We start from the raw sequence: 15432 nt of genomic DNA on the forward strand, positions 1-15432 counted from the left end.
CAGGTTTTCACCAGTTGTTGGAGAAGGCAGTGGATGCTGGGCGGTCATGGGTGGTGGGAATCCTGAGCCTGGGGCTTTGCCATCAGGAGGAGAAACCAGGGGCAACGTGGTGAAAGTGTCTTGCTAGAGATCTGCTCTTTCAGGCAGCACAAGAGAGGGATCCCTGATACTCAAGGCCAGGTTGGATGGAATCCTGTGCAGCTTGACCTAGTGGCTGGCAACTCTGCCCATGGCAGGAGGGATTGGAGCTCGATGATCTTTGAGGTCCCCCCCCAACCTAAGCCATTCTATGATCCTGTGACTTTTCCTCTAGCACACTGGCTTTGATAAAAATGGTCCTCTTTCATACGTGCCAGAATTCATGATGCTCTTCCTTTAATCCCTGCAGGACCTGAGGAGACACCACACCATGGAAATCATTACCAAGAGGAACTTCCTGAGTTTTGCTGTTTTACTGGTGCACTGCATGATCCGTGATGCAAGCTGTGAGAAAGGCAACACTTCCCCTCTGCACTTCACCCACTTCTTCTACAATGCCACCATCTACGAGAACTCAGCTCCCAAGACTTATGTGGAGAGCTATGTCAAAATGGGTATTTACAAGACTGACCCCGAGTGGGACATCAGATACAGAATAGCTTCTGGAGACAGCAGTGGTCTCTTCAAAACGGAGGAGCATGTCATTGGGGATTTTTGCTTCTTGAGAATAAGAACTAGGAGCAGCAACACAGCACTTTTAAACCGAGAGGTCAAAGATAGCTATATGTTAATAATCAAGGCCACAGAGAACACCTTTGCCTATGAAGCCTGGGCCAAAGTTTTAATCCACATTCTTGACAGAAATGATTTGAAACCTCTCTTTTCACCGCCTTCCTACAAAGTGTCCATCAGAGAAGACACTCCTCTGAAAACAGTGGTCAGCACACTCAGTGCCACGGATGCCGATGCTGGCCAGAACGCAGAGTTCTACTACGCCCTCAACACAAAGTCAGACCTGTTCACCATCCACCCCACCACAGGAGCAGTTGTGACCACTGGTAGGCTGAACAGCACCCATCGAGGCAGGCACCACCTGCAAGTTTTAGCTGTGGATAGAATGAGAAAGATCCTGGAGGGGAATGGCTTTGGGAACCTGGCTAGTCTCATGATCCAAGTGGAGCCCTCAGCCAGGAAACCCCCCTCTATCTCCTCAGTGAAAGTGGCATTGCCTGACTCGGCTGAAGACCTTGTCTATGCAAGCCTGTCTGTAGAAAGCGGTGACTCAGAAGCAGGGATAGATTCAGTAGACTTTATAGATGGAGATCCAGGAAGGCATTTCGCAGTCATCAGATCCTACTTTGGAAGCACAGAGTTCATGATTGTGGCAATAAAAGAGATCGATTGGCTACTTCACCCTTTTGGTTTCAACCTCAGTCTACAAGCCAAGGACAAGAATAAACCACCACTTTTCTCTCCTGTTAGAGTTATACATATACCTCCTTCCAAGTATGTCTCTGCCAGATTTGAGAAAGAAGTCTACCGAGTCCAGCTCAGTGAATTTTCCCCACCTGGAAGTCAAGTTGCTATGGTGAAGATTACACCAATCCTTCCAAATCTTAAATATGTTTTGAGACCTACTGCTGACAGCACAAATTTTAAAATCAATCCTCACACTGGATTGATTACTACTGTCAGAGCAATGGACTTCCACGAGCAATCTAATTTTCAACTTGAAGTTGCAACCACTAACAGTCACACATCTGCAACTGTTATCATTGACATCACTGACTGCAACAACCATGCTCCAAGTTTTAGTCAGTCTTCATACCGTGGGGCTTTTGATGAGAATGTTCCTCCTGGCACTAGTGTCCTAACTGTGAGAGCTACAGACGAAGATGAAGGAGACAATGGCTTTGTAACCTACACCATAGCCAACCAGAAATCAGTTCCCTTTGTCATCGACCCGTACTCTGGCGTAATTTCCACCTCCAAGTCAATGGACTATGAGTTGATGCAGAGATGGTATCACCTGCGAGTGTGGGCATCAGATTGGGGCTCACCCTTCCGCCATGAAACGGAGGTGTACGTTTCCCTCATGCTCAGCAATGTCAACGACAACGCTCCTGTGTTTGAGAAGGCAAGCTGCAGTGGCAGCATCCCACGGGACTTTCCTGTTGGGAATCCTGTGGCCACAGTCTCTGCAATCGATAGTGATGAGCTGCAGCGTATCAAGTATGAAATCAAGTCTGGCAATGAGTTACGGCATTTTGAACTGAATCCCATCTCTGGGGTAATATCTCTTAGGATATCTCTGAGAGATCTTCCTTCTGAACAGCCACTCTTCTACTCTTTGAAAATAACTGCAACAGATGGGGAGAACTATGCTTTGCCAACATCTGTAAATATCACTGTGGTCAGCCAAGGTCTCCCTGTTAAAATGCAGTGTGAGGAAACAGGAGTATTGAAACAACTGACAGAAACTATCATACACTCCATTGAGTCTCAGGCTCAAGGCCAAGGGCAGGATGATGAAACAACTCTAAATTTGCACCTTATAAACCATAATGCTCCAAAATTTGATGACAGCTTTCCACGATCTATTGATATCATAGAGAACGTTCCCATCAACTCAACTATTGCTGACCTTTCAGCTGTTGATCCTGATACTGGTTTTAATGGGAAACTGGTCTATGTGATCTCAGACGGAAATGTTGACAGCTGCTTTACCATTGACCTGGAACTAGGTCTCCTCCAAGTCCTTTCTCCTTTAGATCATGAACGAACCAGTTTCTACATTCTTAACATTACTGTGTATGACCTTGGCACACCACAAAAATCATCTTGGAAACTCCTGGCTGTGAATGTCTTGGATACCAATGATAATACTCCTAGATTCCCACAAGGTGCCTACTGGGTGACGGTACCTGAAAATGTAGCAACAGGGACAACAATAGCTCAGTTGAAAGCGGAAGACGCTGATACAGATGATAATGGGAGAGTAAAATATTCTCTCCTAACCCCCACTGACAAGTTTGCCATCAACGGTGTCACTGGAGAAGTGACAGTTACAGGTGCCCTGGATAGAGAATTGTGGCCTTGCTATGCACTGAAAATAAAAGCTAGGGACCAGCCCAAAACAGGCTATGAGCTGTTCTCCGTTACAGATCTCACTGTGACTCTGGAGGATGTAAATGACAACGACCCACACTGCCTCCCAGCCCTGAACAGTGTGAAGGTCCCAGAGGACCTGCCTGTAGGAACCATCCTCCTCTTTCTGGAGGCTTTTGACCCTGATGCTGGCTCTGGGGGAGAGGTGAGGTACAGCCTTGTTAATGATGAGGAGATGATGTTTCACATAGACAAGCTGACTGGAGCACTGCGGTTAGAGAAGGAGCTGGACTATGAGAAGAAGGACTCTTACAATCTAACCGTGCAGGTCAGTGACAGTGGGAAGCCCGTCTCTCGCTCTTCCCTCTGCCACCTGGAAGTGAACGTCCTTGATGTCAATGAGAACTTGTACCCACCGCGCTTTGCCTCCTTTGTCTTCAAAGGCTGGGTGCAGGAGAACAGCCCTGAGGGCACATCCGTGATGATGGTCACAGCAAAGGATATTGATAAGGGGAAAGATGGAGAGGTTCAGTATTTCCTCCGAGAGGGCACTGGCCTGTCCGTCTTCAGCATTGAGAAGGACACAGGTAATAACAGCTTTATTTAAATATTTACCTCAGAGGATGAAACAACATGCTGTGTTTTGCCTGATCTTTTGACCCAACGCGTTCAAATCCTCTGCTTTTCCTGCAGGGATTTATGATCTGTAACCCTGTATACGGGGAGGAGCAAGCAGGGTTTGTCTCCTTTAAACAGTGTAAAATCCATGTCAACCCTCACCCAAACTGCACAGGCCTTCCCCTTCACATTTGCACCAAATTACCTCCAACACAAGCAAGCCCCTATCTGCCACACAGTGTCACAGCATGCAAGGCTGGTGCCAATGTTTATATCTCCATGAAATACAGTAAGCAGATCAGGAATACAGACTGGTGTAGCACTGAAGACAAAGTGGTCTGAGTTCTGCAGATCCCTCACAAGCACTCTCTTTCATTGTAGGCACCATCAGGACCATCGGACCACTTGATCGAGAAGGGACATCTCACTACTGGCTGACAGTGCTAGCCCTAGACCTGGGAACAGTTCCTCTGTCTTCTGCAACTGAAATTTACATTGAAGTCACAGATACCAATGACAACCCTCCTCAGATGTCCAGACCTGTTTATTATGCCTCTGTGATGGAGAATTCCCCACCAAACACATCTGTCCTTCAGCTCGATGCCTTAGACCCAGACTCTAGCTCAGAGGGAAAACTGACTTTTCACATCCTAACTGGAAATCCTCAAGGACTCTTCACCATTAACCTTGTGACAGGTAAGAGTGGCCCAACTCAACTCTGGTTTTTGAGTCTTTCAAATGCCTAGAAGATGCTATGTGCTCAATAGAAACAGACCACACAGCTGCACTGTCACACCTTCCTTCTGATGGAAAAGTCCATCTCCAAATACACTGTGTGGAGGCTGACCACTGAAACCCTCCACCTGGAGGCTGCCATTTGCAGCCAGATGGCTCTTAGAGTGGCACAAATGTGTTGTGTTCAAAGCCCTTCATAGAACCAAGGATTTTTTTTTGTTGTTCTTCCCCCTTATAAACAACTGAGCTGTTGCACAGCCTGAGCCAGGAAACACCCTACTGGAGGTGACTGTTTGCTCCTGAGAGCCAGCAAGGCAGGATTAATAAAAATGAATCCCATTGCCTCTAAAGGTTCCACCCATCCCCCGGTTCCATTAGCGCAGTCAGTGCAGTAAGCCTCTGCTGCCATCTTCCTAGACTGTATCTTTCATCTGGGGATTAATTACCAGATCTTTCAGAACCATCAAAAATCAGTTGATGTTTACTGTAAACAGCTTCCTTAAACTATCCCAGAGCGCTGACATCGGGCCAGTCTGGCAGGGAAAGCTGCTCCGTGCCCTTCGCTCTATCAGCTCCTGGGAGGAGAGGGAAGGGAGGGCACAAAGCCTGGGTTTGGGAGAGGATTAATTGTATGACTTTGATCTCCTGCGGGTGATAAAAGCGGTTCACTACTGCAGTGGGAGAGAAGCCTGCTCTCAAAGGGGAAGGAGCGGGATGTACAGTAAAAGGCTGAGGCAGTGACATTAGCTGATGGCTCGCTCCAGTGTGAGCGCAGCCCTATGAAGCTGGATTCCAAGGTCACCGTGTTTCATGCTAAAACAATCAACACTGGCCAAATCCAAACATTTACTAGTGAGGTACCTCACCTCTAAGCCACTGCTTTAATTCCCATCTTAGACAAAAAAAGCTCTTTCAGGTGTGAATCATCTCCTATCCATCTCTCTCTGCAGTCAGATAATTTGCATGTGAAGAGTGATATGTTTGTCAGTCCTGTAAGAAGCTCGTGAGATGATCTTATCTCCTGGCCAGTTGCTGGAGGTCTCTTCTTTAAACCCTGAGTGTGAGGTTGCTTGAAGGCCTGCTTCCAAGCCTGATGAGGATTCAGTTCTCCTTTCCTTACATGTGTGTTATCTGAAAGAACAAATGATTACCTGCAAACGTTGGCATAAACTGAGCAGTGTATATCCTCATGCTTAGAGTATCGGAAGAGAAGTCATCTTCTACTGCTGCCAGGAAAAATATCACAGCTTGTCTGAATCTCTGAGCTGCAGGCAGTTTATTGGAAACCATGAGATATTTTCATTCATTTAGTTATGACATGTCTTCCGTTGTTCAACTGCATGCTTCCCTTATTATCTAGAGGAAATCATCATTAAAAGACCCAATCATGTTTCAGTTCTTGAGATGCCAGGGATCTATGTGATCCATCTTGCCAGCACTCAGGCACACAGGGGCCAAGGGTCAGCCCAGCAAGCCCCCATGGCCCCTAGGCAGGATTCTGCTGGTGGGAACCCCCTGGCAGAGGGAGAGGAGGAAACTTGTTCACACTGTGTGCACTAACAGGAATTAGGGACTGCTCTGACTCTTACAACAGGCGTGTCTACACCCAGAATAACCCTGCAGAATAGCCCTGGACAATTACTGTGGGCATGGTGCCACCCTACCACAAGTAACTTGTTTCTGTTCCTAGAGCCAGCTTGTTCTGTATTTGGTTCAGTATTTCAAGACAGGAGTTGGCTGGCCAGTGGACACAAACCCAGCAAAGCCCCTTGGCTTGTCCTCTTGAGGCCTTAGAAGGAGACAAGGGTGGCCATCACAATGATCCTTCAGCAGAGCTTGGCTCCTCCAGCAGCCCTGAACTACCACAGAAGATCTCTAAGCTCTTCCAGCTCTCAAGAGGGTGGAGAAAAAAGAGGGAAAATAAATGAAAGGCTAATGAGAAGAGGGAATAAAACTGCACAGTGAGATGAAAGCTTTCTGCCATGGGCAATGGAATCTCTCCAGCCCAAGCTGGCAGCTGGTGCAGAGCAGTATTTATGGGAGACAGATAGAGAGATAGAGAGATGGAGAGAGCGAGAGGTTGGATTCTTCTGCTGGAAGAGTTTTCAGCTTGTTTTGTGTTGAGTTGAAGTCACTGATGTGAAGCAAGTTCCAGTCTAAGCAGGACTGAGAGGAACTAGGAGACTGTGGCAGGAATAGTCAGGACAGAGCCATCCATCTTACTGGAAGGCTGTCCCTCTGTCTTGGCCTATTCATCTGCAGCTCCTACCTACTCTGGTGATTCTCCTGTTGAGTCAGTGCCCACAGGCTTCCCATAGGCACCAGATGTTCCGTGCATTTCTCTGCATGGAAGAGCATCTTTGAGTCTGAGGGATGGTGACACTGCTGCTCCCTGGACAATGTGCCGCAGGATGAGCATGGGACAGAACAGCAGGGGAGGTGGTAGGAGAGTGGAGAGGGTAAAGTGGAAACAACAATGGGACAAGAGAAAGAGAATTTCAGGGGAGCAGCCTCTTCCCTTCTACAGCTCTTGCGAAAGCTCAATTGCTTGGAAACCTGATTCTGGCTATTTTAACTATTTTAGATTCTCCACCCTGCAGCCAGGGTGGGGGGCTAGCAACATCCACCCCAGCCCTGCTCTTGCCAGCAGAAGTTATTACTCTTCTTTATTCCCTGACAACAATGCACTGTTAATTTTGCTGCTCCTGTTCCAACACGACCAGCCTTCCTCTCTCTGCTTTCAAGGCAGCGAGCAGGAGAATCGCAGGCAAACCTTTCCCACTGCTGTGCATAGATATGCTGCAAGGGCAGGACTTGGGAAAGTGACAGAAGGGATCATTTCTGGACGCTCAGGTGAACACTGAGCTCAGGTAGCCAGCCAAATGAACTCAGGACCTTCAGCACTTTCATTCAGCCTCTAGAGGAAACCTTCAGTGCCACCTCTATGAGCCATCCCCACCTCAAATCCTGTTGCACAGGCTGGCTGATGTTTTTCCAGAGGTGTAGGAAAGGCACACAGATGCACATGCACATAAAACACTCTCATTAAAAACTAAATGGGCACTTTCCATTGTATGGGGTAGCAGAAAAAAGGGAGGAGCAGTTTCCTCAGGAGATCAGAGCATCTTCTACAGACATTCGGGACAACCATTAAGTCCCAGTTCATGTGCCATCACTACAATCCTTTCCTGGTTGTAAGAATCTCAGCTATGAGCTTGTTCCTTTCATTTTTATCATGAGGTCACAGAAGAATTCCAGGGTGTGGCCAGGCAGATCCAAATAATCTCTTTAGAGTGGTTTAAGTTACCTTCCAACAGCCGACATGCAGCAACCAAGTGCACACAGAGTGTCTGTTGCAACTGAATTTTGCAATGAGGTAAACTGGAAGTATCCACAGTGTACTCATGGGTATTGGTTGGCTCTGTTATTAATATCCAGCATGCCCTGTGGACTTGTTAGACCAAAATTATAAATCATTCCATGAAGTTGCTGAGTTTCTGACTTTACTCCATGTCCTCTTCAGCCCACTGATAATGCAGAGCAGAGCATCAGAGATCTCAGTCAAGAGCTGCTGCGATTCTGTTTTGAGCCTCACTAAGAGAATATTTCCATGCATGTTGAGCATTTGGCTGCTGTCAGAACCCTACAGCCTCTCACCAGTGAAGAAAGTGGCTCCCTGGCCACTGCTGAGTCTCCTTCACCTGCTGAGATGTCAATAGGAGGATTAGGAAGGAAAAAAAATCTATGGTAACCACTCTTCCAAATCATCTTGTCACCGTGCAAAAGTGTTGATTTATGATTGTAAAGGCATGAAATAAATGTTCAGCTCAGTGCCTGGTGCCAAATACAAGCAATCCAAGAGAACGAGTGGAAACAGTTAATAACAGCCTTGTTCCAAGCAGCTGCTCTGCACTCCTCCTTCAGCTGCCTGGTGTTTCCTGCAGCCACTGGAAATTTTCTCATGCCTAAACAGCAATATACCAAAGAGCCCCAGTACAACTGAAAACAATGGTATTAATTAAAACTTGTTGGCTTTGGGCCAAATAGTACTGTAAAGTAGTTGTGCAAATGGTCCAGAGTTTCAATTCACCAAAGGCGAGGAATAAAGGCATACGGTAAGGACTATTCCCAAACAAGATATGGAAACTCAAACCTCAGCTCCATCCTTTCCATACTTGCATCTACTCACCTGGGCCAAAAGGAGGCAATTAAACTTTGATTTAAACTATTTCATAAAAGCCATATTTTTCCCTTCTGCATGCAAGTTATTCCCTGCAGTTAAACCAATGTGTATTTTTTAGAAACCCCTCAAATCTTGCAGGTGCTGGGGGATTCACCCCATCTATCAGGCAAGGCTCAAACTATGTACCAACACCATCAACAATGTACCTTATTTTTAGACTCAAATTCTAGTGGTAGAAGGGAGGGTATTTCCCAAGACAGAAGGCAAAGTTTTGTCAAAACACTGCAAATTACAAGGAGCAAGGTTCAACACGGGGAAAATAGGAGTTGAGACACGTTTAGAGGCCGAACTTCTGCCAGCGCATGCAGAATGTTTCTTACTTAGAGGCATAAGAAAGGTTTTGTTTTCTTGGTTCTGCAGCCTTTCTTACCAAGTGCCTCACCACAAGGTCTCCACAGCCCTCAGCCGTTATGGGATCTGGTATAGGTCTGGGATCCGAGATGTGTTGGGATCCGGGAGGGGTCCCCTATCCTCCATGGCCTCTGCACTCGGAGGAGAGGGCAGCTTCTTCACCCAATGATCTGCAGCAGACAAACTGCTCCTTGAGGAATCTGCTTCTGATCACAGCAGGAACCTGAAACAAATCCACTGGATCCATGGGGATCTGGTCAGCCCTTGCTTTCTCTGGGCACTGACTCTTGAAGCTCAAAGGCTCTTTCTTTCTTGGCAGGTCTGATTTCTACAACTTCACGGCAGCTGGATCGAGAATACAAGGCTGAACATATCCTAGAGGTAGGTAATGATGATTGTAATTAGCTTTATTTACTTACAAGTGTATTAAGTCCTCAAAGAACTTTCCTTGCGTGTTGGAGCACAGAGAAGGAATCTCATCCCATCAGCTCCCAACTGCTGGGAAACTTAATTAAATGGTGTGCGTTGCCCTAAGAGACAGCTGCAGCAGTACTGTGGGGTTTATTATTTCCTTGCTGAAAACAGGAGCGAAAGGCTTGTTCTGGAAGCTGTGGGAATGTAAGAAGACTGGAATTGTCCTCTAGGAGGTTGGATAATAAATTACCAGAGAAAGAAGAAGCCAGAGAAATCCACCCTGATTTATCTCATTGTACCACACTTTGTTCTGTAGCTTTGCAATGCCTGCCTCCATCCCCAGCTGCTCTGAGACACACGTACTTACATTATGGGGACCAGAAGGTGTTCTGTGTCTTTCAAGGCGGTTGAGGATAAAAATTCCTCTGCAGTGCAATGTGATGGGAGTGTGCACAGGCACAGCAAAGAGAGGATAGGTGATAACTAGGTCAGTCAAAGGATACAGGTGTTTTCAGGCATGCAGCTCCTAATGACCAATGCCTGACCCTCTGCCCTGAGCTGCTGCAGGCAGGAGCCCTGCAGGCACACTGCCCTGTCCTTGCGCAAGCACTGAGCAGTGCAAGTTTCAGCCATGAGGTTTAGCTTTGTAGAAAGGAGAAAGGGCTCTGAAAATTCTGAGATACAAAGATAGATTCACATGGAAACCCTGTTATTCTCAGGATGAAGTGTAGTAGGCAGCATGCATTATCCTTCAGGATGAAGGCTGGCTGCTCATGTCCTAGGTCACAACAAGCAGCTCTGTCCCTTTGCTTGCTGGCAGGTGGCTGTTTCTGACAACGGAGACCCAGCCCTGAAGTCCACCAGCAGAGTGGTGATACAAGTCCTGGATGCCAATGACAACCCTCCCAGTTTTCCCCACAAGCTCTTCATGGTGCAGCTCCCAGAGAGAGAAGCCTCAGAGACACCACTGCCAGTCTACAGGCTTATTGCTTCAGACCGTGACCAGGGCCAGAACAGCCAGGTCACCTACACCATCGAGGAGGAGGAGGAAGGGATCTTCACCATCAACCCCATAACTGGCATGGTGCTCTCCAGGAAGGCTTTTCCTGCCTCTGAATACAACATACTCACGGTGAGAAGAGAGGGAAACAGAGTGGGTGTAGAGGGAAGGCTGCTGAGACAGGAAAGATAAGAAAAGAGGTGGGTGAAAAGCAACAGTGGGAGAACTTGATTCAGATAAGGGTGGGCTACAGAAACTGGGAGAAAGGGCAGGAGAAGCAACATGGAAGATAAGAAGCTATTAAAAATGAAGGAGAAAATTTAAAAGGACTGTCCAGTGCACCCCCAGTGATGGCTACAGTGATCCACGTCTCATCCGGAGGTGGACCTGAACCCAAACAGTCTGTGAGTTTCAGGTTTGCAGCTTGCCCATACCCTGTGGGCCTTCAGAACAAGGGTTGTGACCCATCTCTCTGCTTTGGATCCAGCAGACTTGCCCTATGTCCAAGACGAATTTGGGCTCCACCTAGGACACATGGATTTAGGACAAGATTTATCTTGTGGGATTTAGGGTGCACACAGGGCTCAAGGCTCCTACTTGGTGGGTGGGAGAAGCAGCTTCCCACAGGGCTTTGTATACCCTTCCAGCCCCAATTCATCCAGTACATCACAAAATCATAGAGTTGCTTGAGTTGGAAGACCCTCACCTTGCATCTCTCGGTAGGTCAAGGCCACAGACGGCGGCAGCCCCCCACTCTCCTCCCACGTGCGGCTCCACATCAGCTGGGTGGCACGGCCCGGACCCTCCTCAGAGCCGCTGGCGTTCGATGAGCCCCACTTTAACTTTGCCGTCATGGAAACGGATCCCGTCAACCATATGGTGGGAGTGATCAGCATCGAGATGGGTCCCAGCCAAGTGTGGTTTAATATCACAGGTGAGATGCAGAAATGAAAGCGGTGCACGGTGTCTGGAGCGCTGGCTGTTCGGCTTCCAATGCTCATGTACCTGAGCTAATGAAGCTTTAGGTGTAGGTGAGCTACAAAGAAAGCTTTCTCAGACACAAAAAAGGCATCAATAGACCACTGCCTGCCCAAGGGCTCTGATGCCAAGTGCAATTATCTAACACTCTTTTTATAATGACATTCTGAGATTTGCCAGTGTTCCCCTGTGGGACACTGGGTGACAGAACAGCAGGGACGTGGGCTGTCATCCCCAGGTCTCAGGCAGTGAGCATGCAGAACTTGTCCAGGAACAAAGGCCAGTTGTGATCCTGTAATTTGCTGTTTTGAAGTGTTGCCCTAATCTGCTTTGCACAGCCTCTTCCTGACACTGCCTGCAGGGCCAGCCCTCATCAAAGCCTTAATTGGGTGAGCTTTCCCCGTTAGAATGTCATGGCAGGGATAATAGTGTATAAATGCAGTTAAGCAACAAGAAATGCAATGCTACAAGAGGTGGTGTGCAAGTGCAAGTCTTGCCTGGCATTAGCAATGTCTGTGTGGGCTTGCAGCATAACAGTGTCTTCCTCTGAATGTTATCCCACCACATACCTGCACTTGCCTGCAATCTCACACAAAAACTCTGACCAAGCAGCATTTTTATTGTCTCTCTTTTCCTGGGCTTCCTCTTTCCCTCTGGCAGCACACAGTGGGAGTCCTCTTCTCTTCTGCCAGGGAAAGACAACCCTGGATCTCTCTCTTTTCCTCTTTTCTGCTTCCTTCTGTTTTCTTCCCGGCAGGAAAGTGCTGGTGCAGATGGCTGGCAACCACTGCACTTTTCCCGCAAGGGAAGGTATGTAATTTAGCAACCAGCCAAGATTTCCCCAGCTGGTAAGAGCACAAAACAGAATCCAGAGCATCTGGTAACCAAGAATGGAGGAACTAAGAGCTAGGATACAACAGCAGAGCACTACTTCTCTTTAGCCCAATCCCAGAACAATGTGCTTCATGCATGACAGAGAAAGACCATCAGCAAGCGAAGCATGAGAAGGGGGTTGCCACGCCAGGGCTGAGCAGCAACAGCATGAGGGACAGCTTCTGCTGCTTGGGCCTGCGGTTCCAGCACTCCATGACCATCTGGAATGGCTCTGCTCACCCTGGAAGCACCTTCTGCCTCTCCAACTGTTCAGGAGTTGGGCTGTTGGGTAGAGCACAGGCTTCTGGCTGTGGCTATGAAGACCACTGCTGGCATGCCCATGGTGTGACCTTGAGTTGGAGGCCAGCACGACTGTGGGTCAGCCCTGCAGGCTGCTGATCCATGCTAAGCTCATGATGGTGCATAGCTGGAGACCTTGTGCAAATCAATCAGTGGTCAGATGGGCCTCTTGCAAATCCAGCCAGGAGACTGAGTGCATCCACGCATCCATTCTCCTCTCCTCCCCCTCATTTTCTGTATATCCCCTTGTTGTTCCTGTCACACTCCTTTGTCATCATGTTCTGCTAGCTCTTTGCCCATCTTCTTCATGTGCACCCTATCTCCTGTGTCCATCCCTCACATTTAGCATTGGCTTTCTAGATTTGGAGGAAGCCTTGCTTCTGGCACTAACCCCAGATGAGCTGAATGCCGAGAGTGAGTGCCTACACATCCTCATTCCAGCTGCATTGCCTGGCATGCCACATTTCTCTGTGGCTGGGTGTGAGCTTGATGTGTAGCTTGTGTGTGCTGTCTGGAGGGGAGATCCTCATCCTTCAGATCTCCAGGCAGCTCCTGGAATATGTTTGCCCTGCTTGCAGCTAGCTCCAGACAAATCTAGCCTCAACTGTCCCACCGTTTCCCTTTTTTCATTTCTCTCTTATTCCAGGTGGTGACGATGACATGGATTTTGATATTGAGAAGAGTACGGGCAGTATGGTCATTGCAAGAGCCCTTGATGCAAGGAAGAAGTCAAGCTATAACCTGACAGTAGAAGTCACTGATGGGTCCACTACCATCAAAACTCAGGTAGTGCTTTATGCTGTAGTAGAAACCCCATATAGAGTCAGTATATGCCAAAGGGAATCTTTCTTCTGACTTCACTGTTCCTGAGCACCAGTTCCTGCAGCTGCTGAGATTCACCCATTTTTAGCTACTGTCAGGAAGGGTGTTCAGAGCTTAATTTTTCACCAACCATTTTCTTCATACACAAAAAGAAGCCAAAAATCCAGCCCTCTCTACAGCAAAGGCCTAGAACATGAGTCACCCATCAGTGATTCTTACTGTGGGAAATTCACTGTGAAGGTTAGTGGAGGATGAGTGAGGAACACTACTGTTCCTGTGAACGCAGTGCTAATGGATAATATCTTCAAGCATTTTTCCAAATAAACAAACAAAGCCCTGCCTTCCCTGCTGTGCATTCCCTGCCACCTTGCATCTCATCCCCATGTTTATTTTGGCACTCAAGGCCACTGGCAGATGTCAAGAAACCTGCTTGAGCAAAACACCCATGGCATGTTCAGGTTTGTTAAAGGAAGCAAACTATTACACGTGGTCGGGACTTCCTCAGATGCAGTCAGTGTCAGTATGGTGGTTGGGGACAGCCAAGGTACGAGACCTAATCACCATGGATGGACGGCCCAAGTGCTGGAGGAGCTGTGATAGTCACAGGGCTCAGAGCCCCAGTCAAAAGGAATTAGGAGATTTTGCAGGGCTCCATAAGTCCAGTAGCACTCAAGGTTACATTGCCTTACTGAGCTGTTTTCCCCACAGGCCTTTATCCATGTTATCGACATCAACCAGCACCGCCCCCAGTTCCTGGAGAGCCATTATGAGGTGAGGATTCCTGAAGATACCCCCTCAGGAAGGGAGATCCTTCAAGTCAGCGCCACAGACAAAGACAAAGGCAAAGGTCTCATCTACACCATCCATGGCAGCATGGACCCCAAAAGCACAAGATTTTTCCAGTTGGATCCCAGCAGTGGGGCCCTCACAACAGCAGAAGGCTTCAGTTCCCAGCCGATGCCACAGCACACCCTGACAGTGATGGTGAGTCCTATCCAAACCTTGACAAATCTGCCAGCTTCACCAGGACATATTGGTTGCTTAAGAAATTTAGGCTAATTCTAGTCTTTCAAACAGAATTTGCCTAGAGTGACAGGAAAGAGGAAAGCAGGGTGTTAACCTTTACCAAATCCTGGATAAATATCAATGTCTGAGCACATCACCCAGCTAATTTAATCAGAGGGCTACTGGGTTCTTGTACAAGAATACACAGTGCATATTTGTTAATTTTTGCGTTCTCCTCCAAGGCTGCGCTTTGGCTCTGAAACTTGCAGGCTCATCCCCATCCAAAGTGTTGATAGCAATGAAACATATCACCCTTTTTAAGAGTCCTGATGAAATTCTGGAAGCCTTATCCTGGAAGACCTGCCTGCTCCTAGAGTTTGACCCTATCTGCCCTTTCTCTGTCACTCAGGTACGGGACCAGGAGGTCCCCATCAAAAGGAACTTTGTTCGGGCCATCATCCACGTGGAGAACTGCAACCTTCACCCTCCCCAGTTCAGCAGCATCCATTATGAAGCAGAAGCGCTGGATTCAGCAGCAGTGGGCACAGAGATTCTACAAGTCAGAGCCCTTGATCGGGACCAAGGAGCCAATGCTGAAATCCACTACTCTCTGCAGGCAGGTGAGGGCCATGTAGCAAGGTGGTTTGGCTAGGAGCATGCATGCATTTCCATCCTCCAGCTGGTGACCAAACTTTTGCTAGTTGTTGCAAAGAATGGTGAAAAGTCATTTTTTTCACCATTCTGTTTCTACACTGTGATTTCCTTCCTATCCAGAGAAAAACTATAGCTAGTAAGAAATTTCCATATTATGAAACGCTAGCATCCTTCCTCAGAAAGGACACTGCTGAGTCACTGTTCTAAGGAAAAACATGAATGGACAAGTTAGAACAACTTAAGATCTGATCTTCCAACCCTTGGGAATGGAGCGACGGATCACTGTCCTTGTTAGACAAAAGTACTGCCTTTACACAACCACCACCATCCCTTCCACTAGTTCTACCACAAA

The 15432-nt window shown here is 47.7% G+C and overlaps 1 protein-coding gene across 1 annotated transcript in view; it reads left to right on the forward strand.

Annotated features, from left to right (window-relative positions):
• The first annotated feature begins 409 nt into the window (after positions 1-409).
• Positions 410-15432, forward strand: part of FAT2 (FAT atypical cadherin 2) — a 36753-nt gene continuing 21730 nt past the window's right edge. Inside the window, exons 1-8 of the mRNA XM_042826426.1 lie at positions 410-3674; positions 4087-4401; positions 9354-9415; positions 10269-10580; positions 11172-11382; positions 13246-13385; positions 14130-14405; positions 14836-15046. Coding sequence (XP_042682360.1) covers positions 410-3674; positions 4087-4401; positions 9354-9415; positions 10269-10580; positions 11172-11382; positions 13246-13385; positions 14130-14405; positions 14836-15046 — 4792 coding nt within the window. The remainder of the gene's footprint in view (positions 3675-4086; positions 4402-9353; positions 9416-10268; positions 10581-11171; positions 11383-13245; positions 13386-14129; positions 14406-14835; positions 15047-15432) is intronic.

This window comes from Centrocercus urophasianus, unplaced genomic scaffold (genome assembly GCF_019232065.1).
Source record: "Centrocercus urophasianus isolate 14NV4802_14NV808 unplaced genomic scaffold, USGS_Curo_1.0 seq_26, whole genome shotgun sequence".
In the NCBI taxonomy this organism is placed as follows: domain Eukaryota; kingdom Metazoa; phylum Chordata; class Aves; order Galliformes; family Phasianidae; genus Centrocercus; species Centrocercus urophasianus.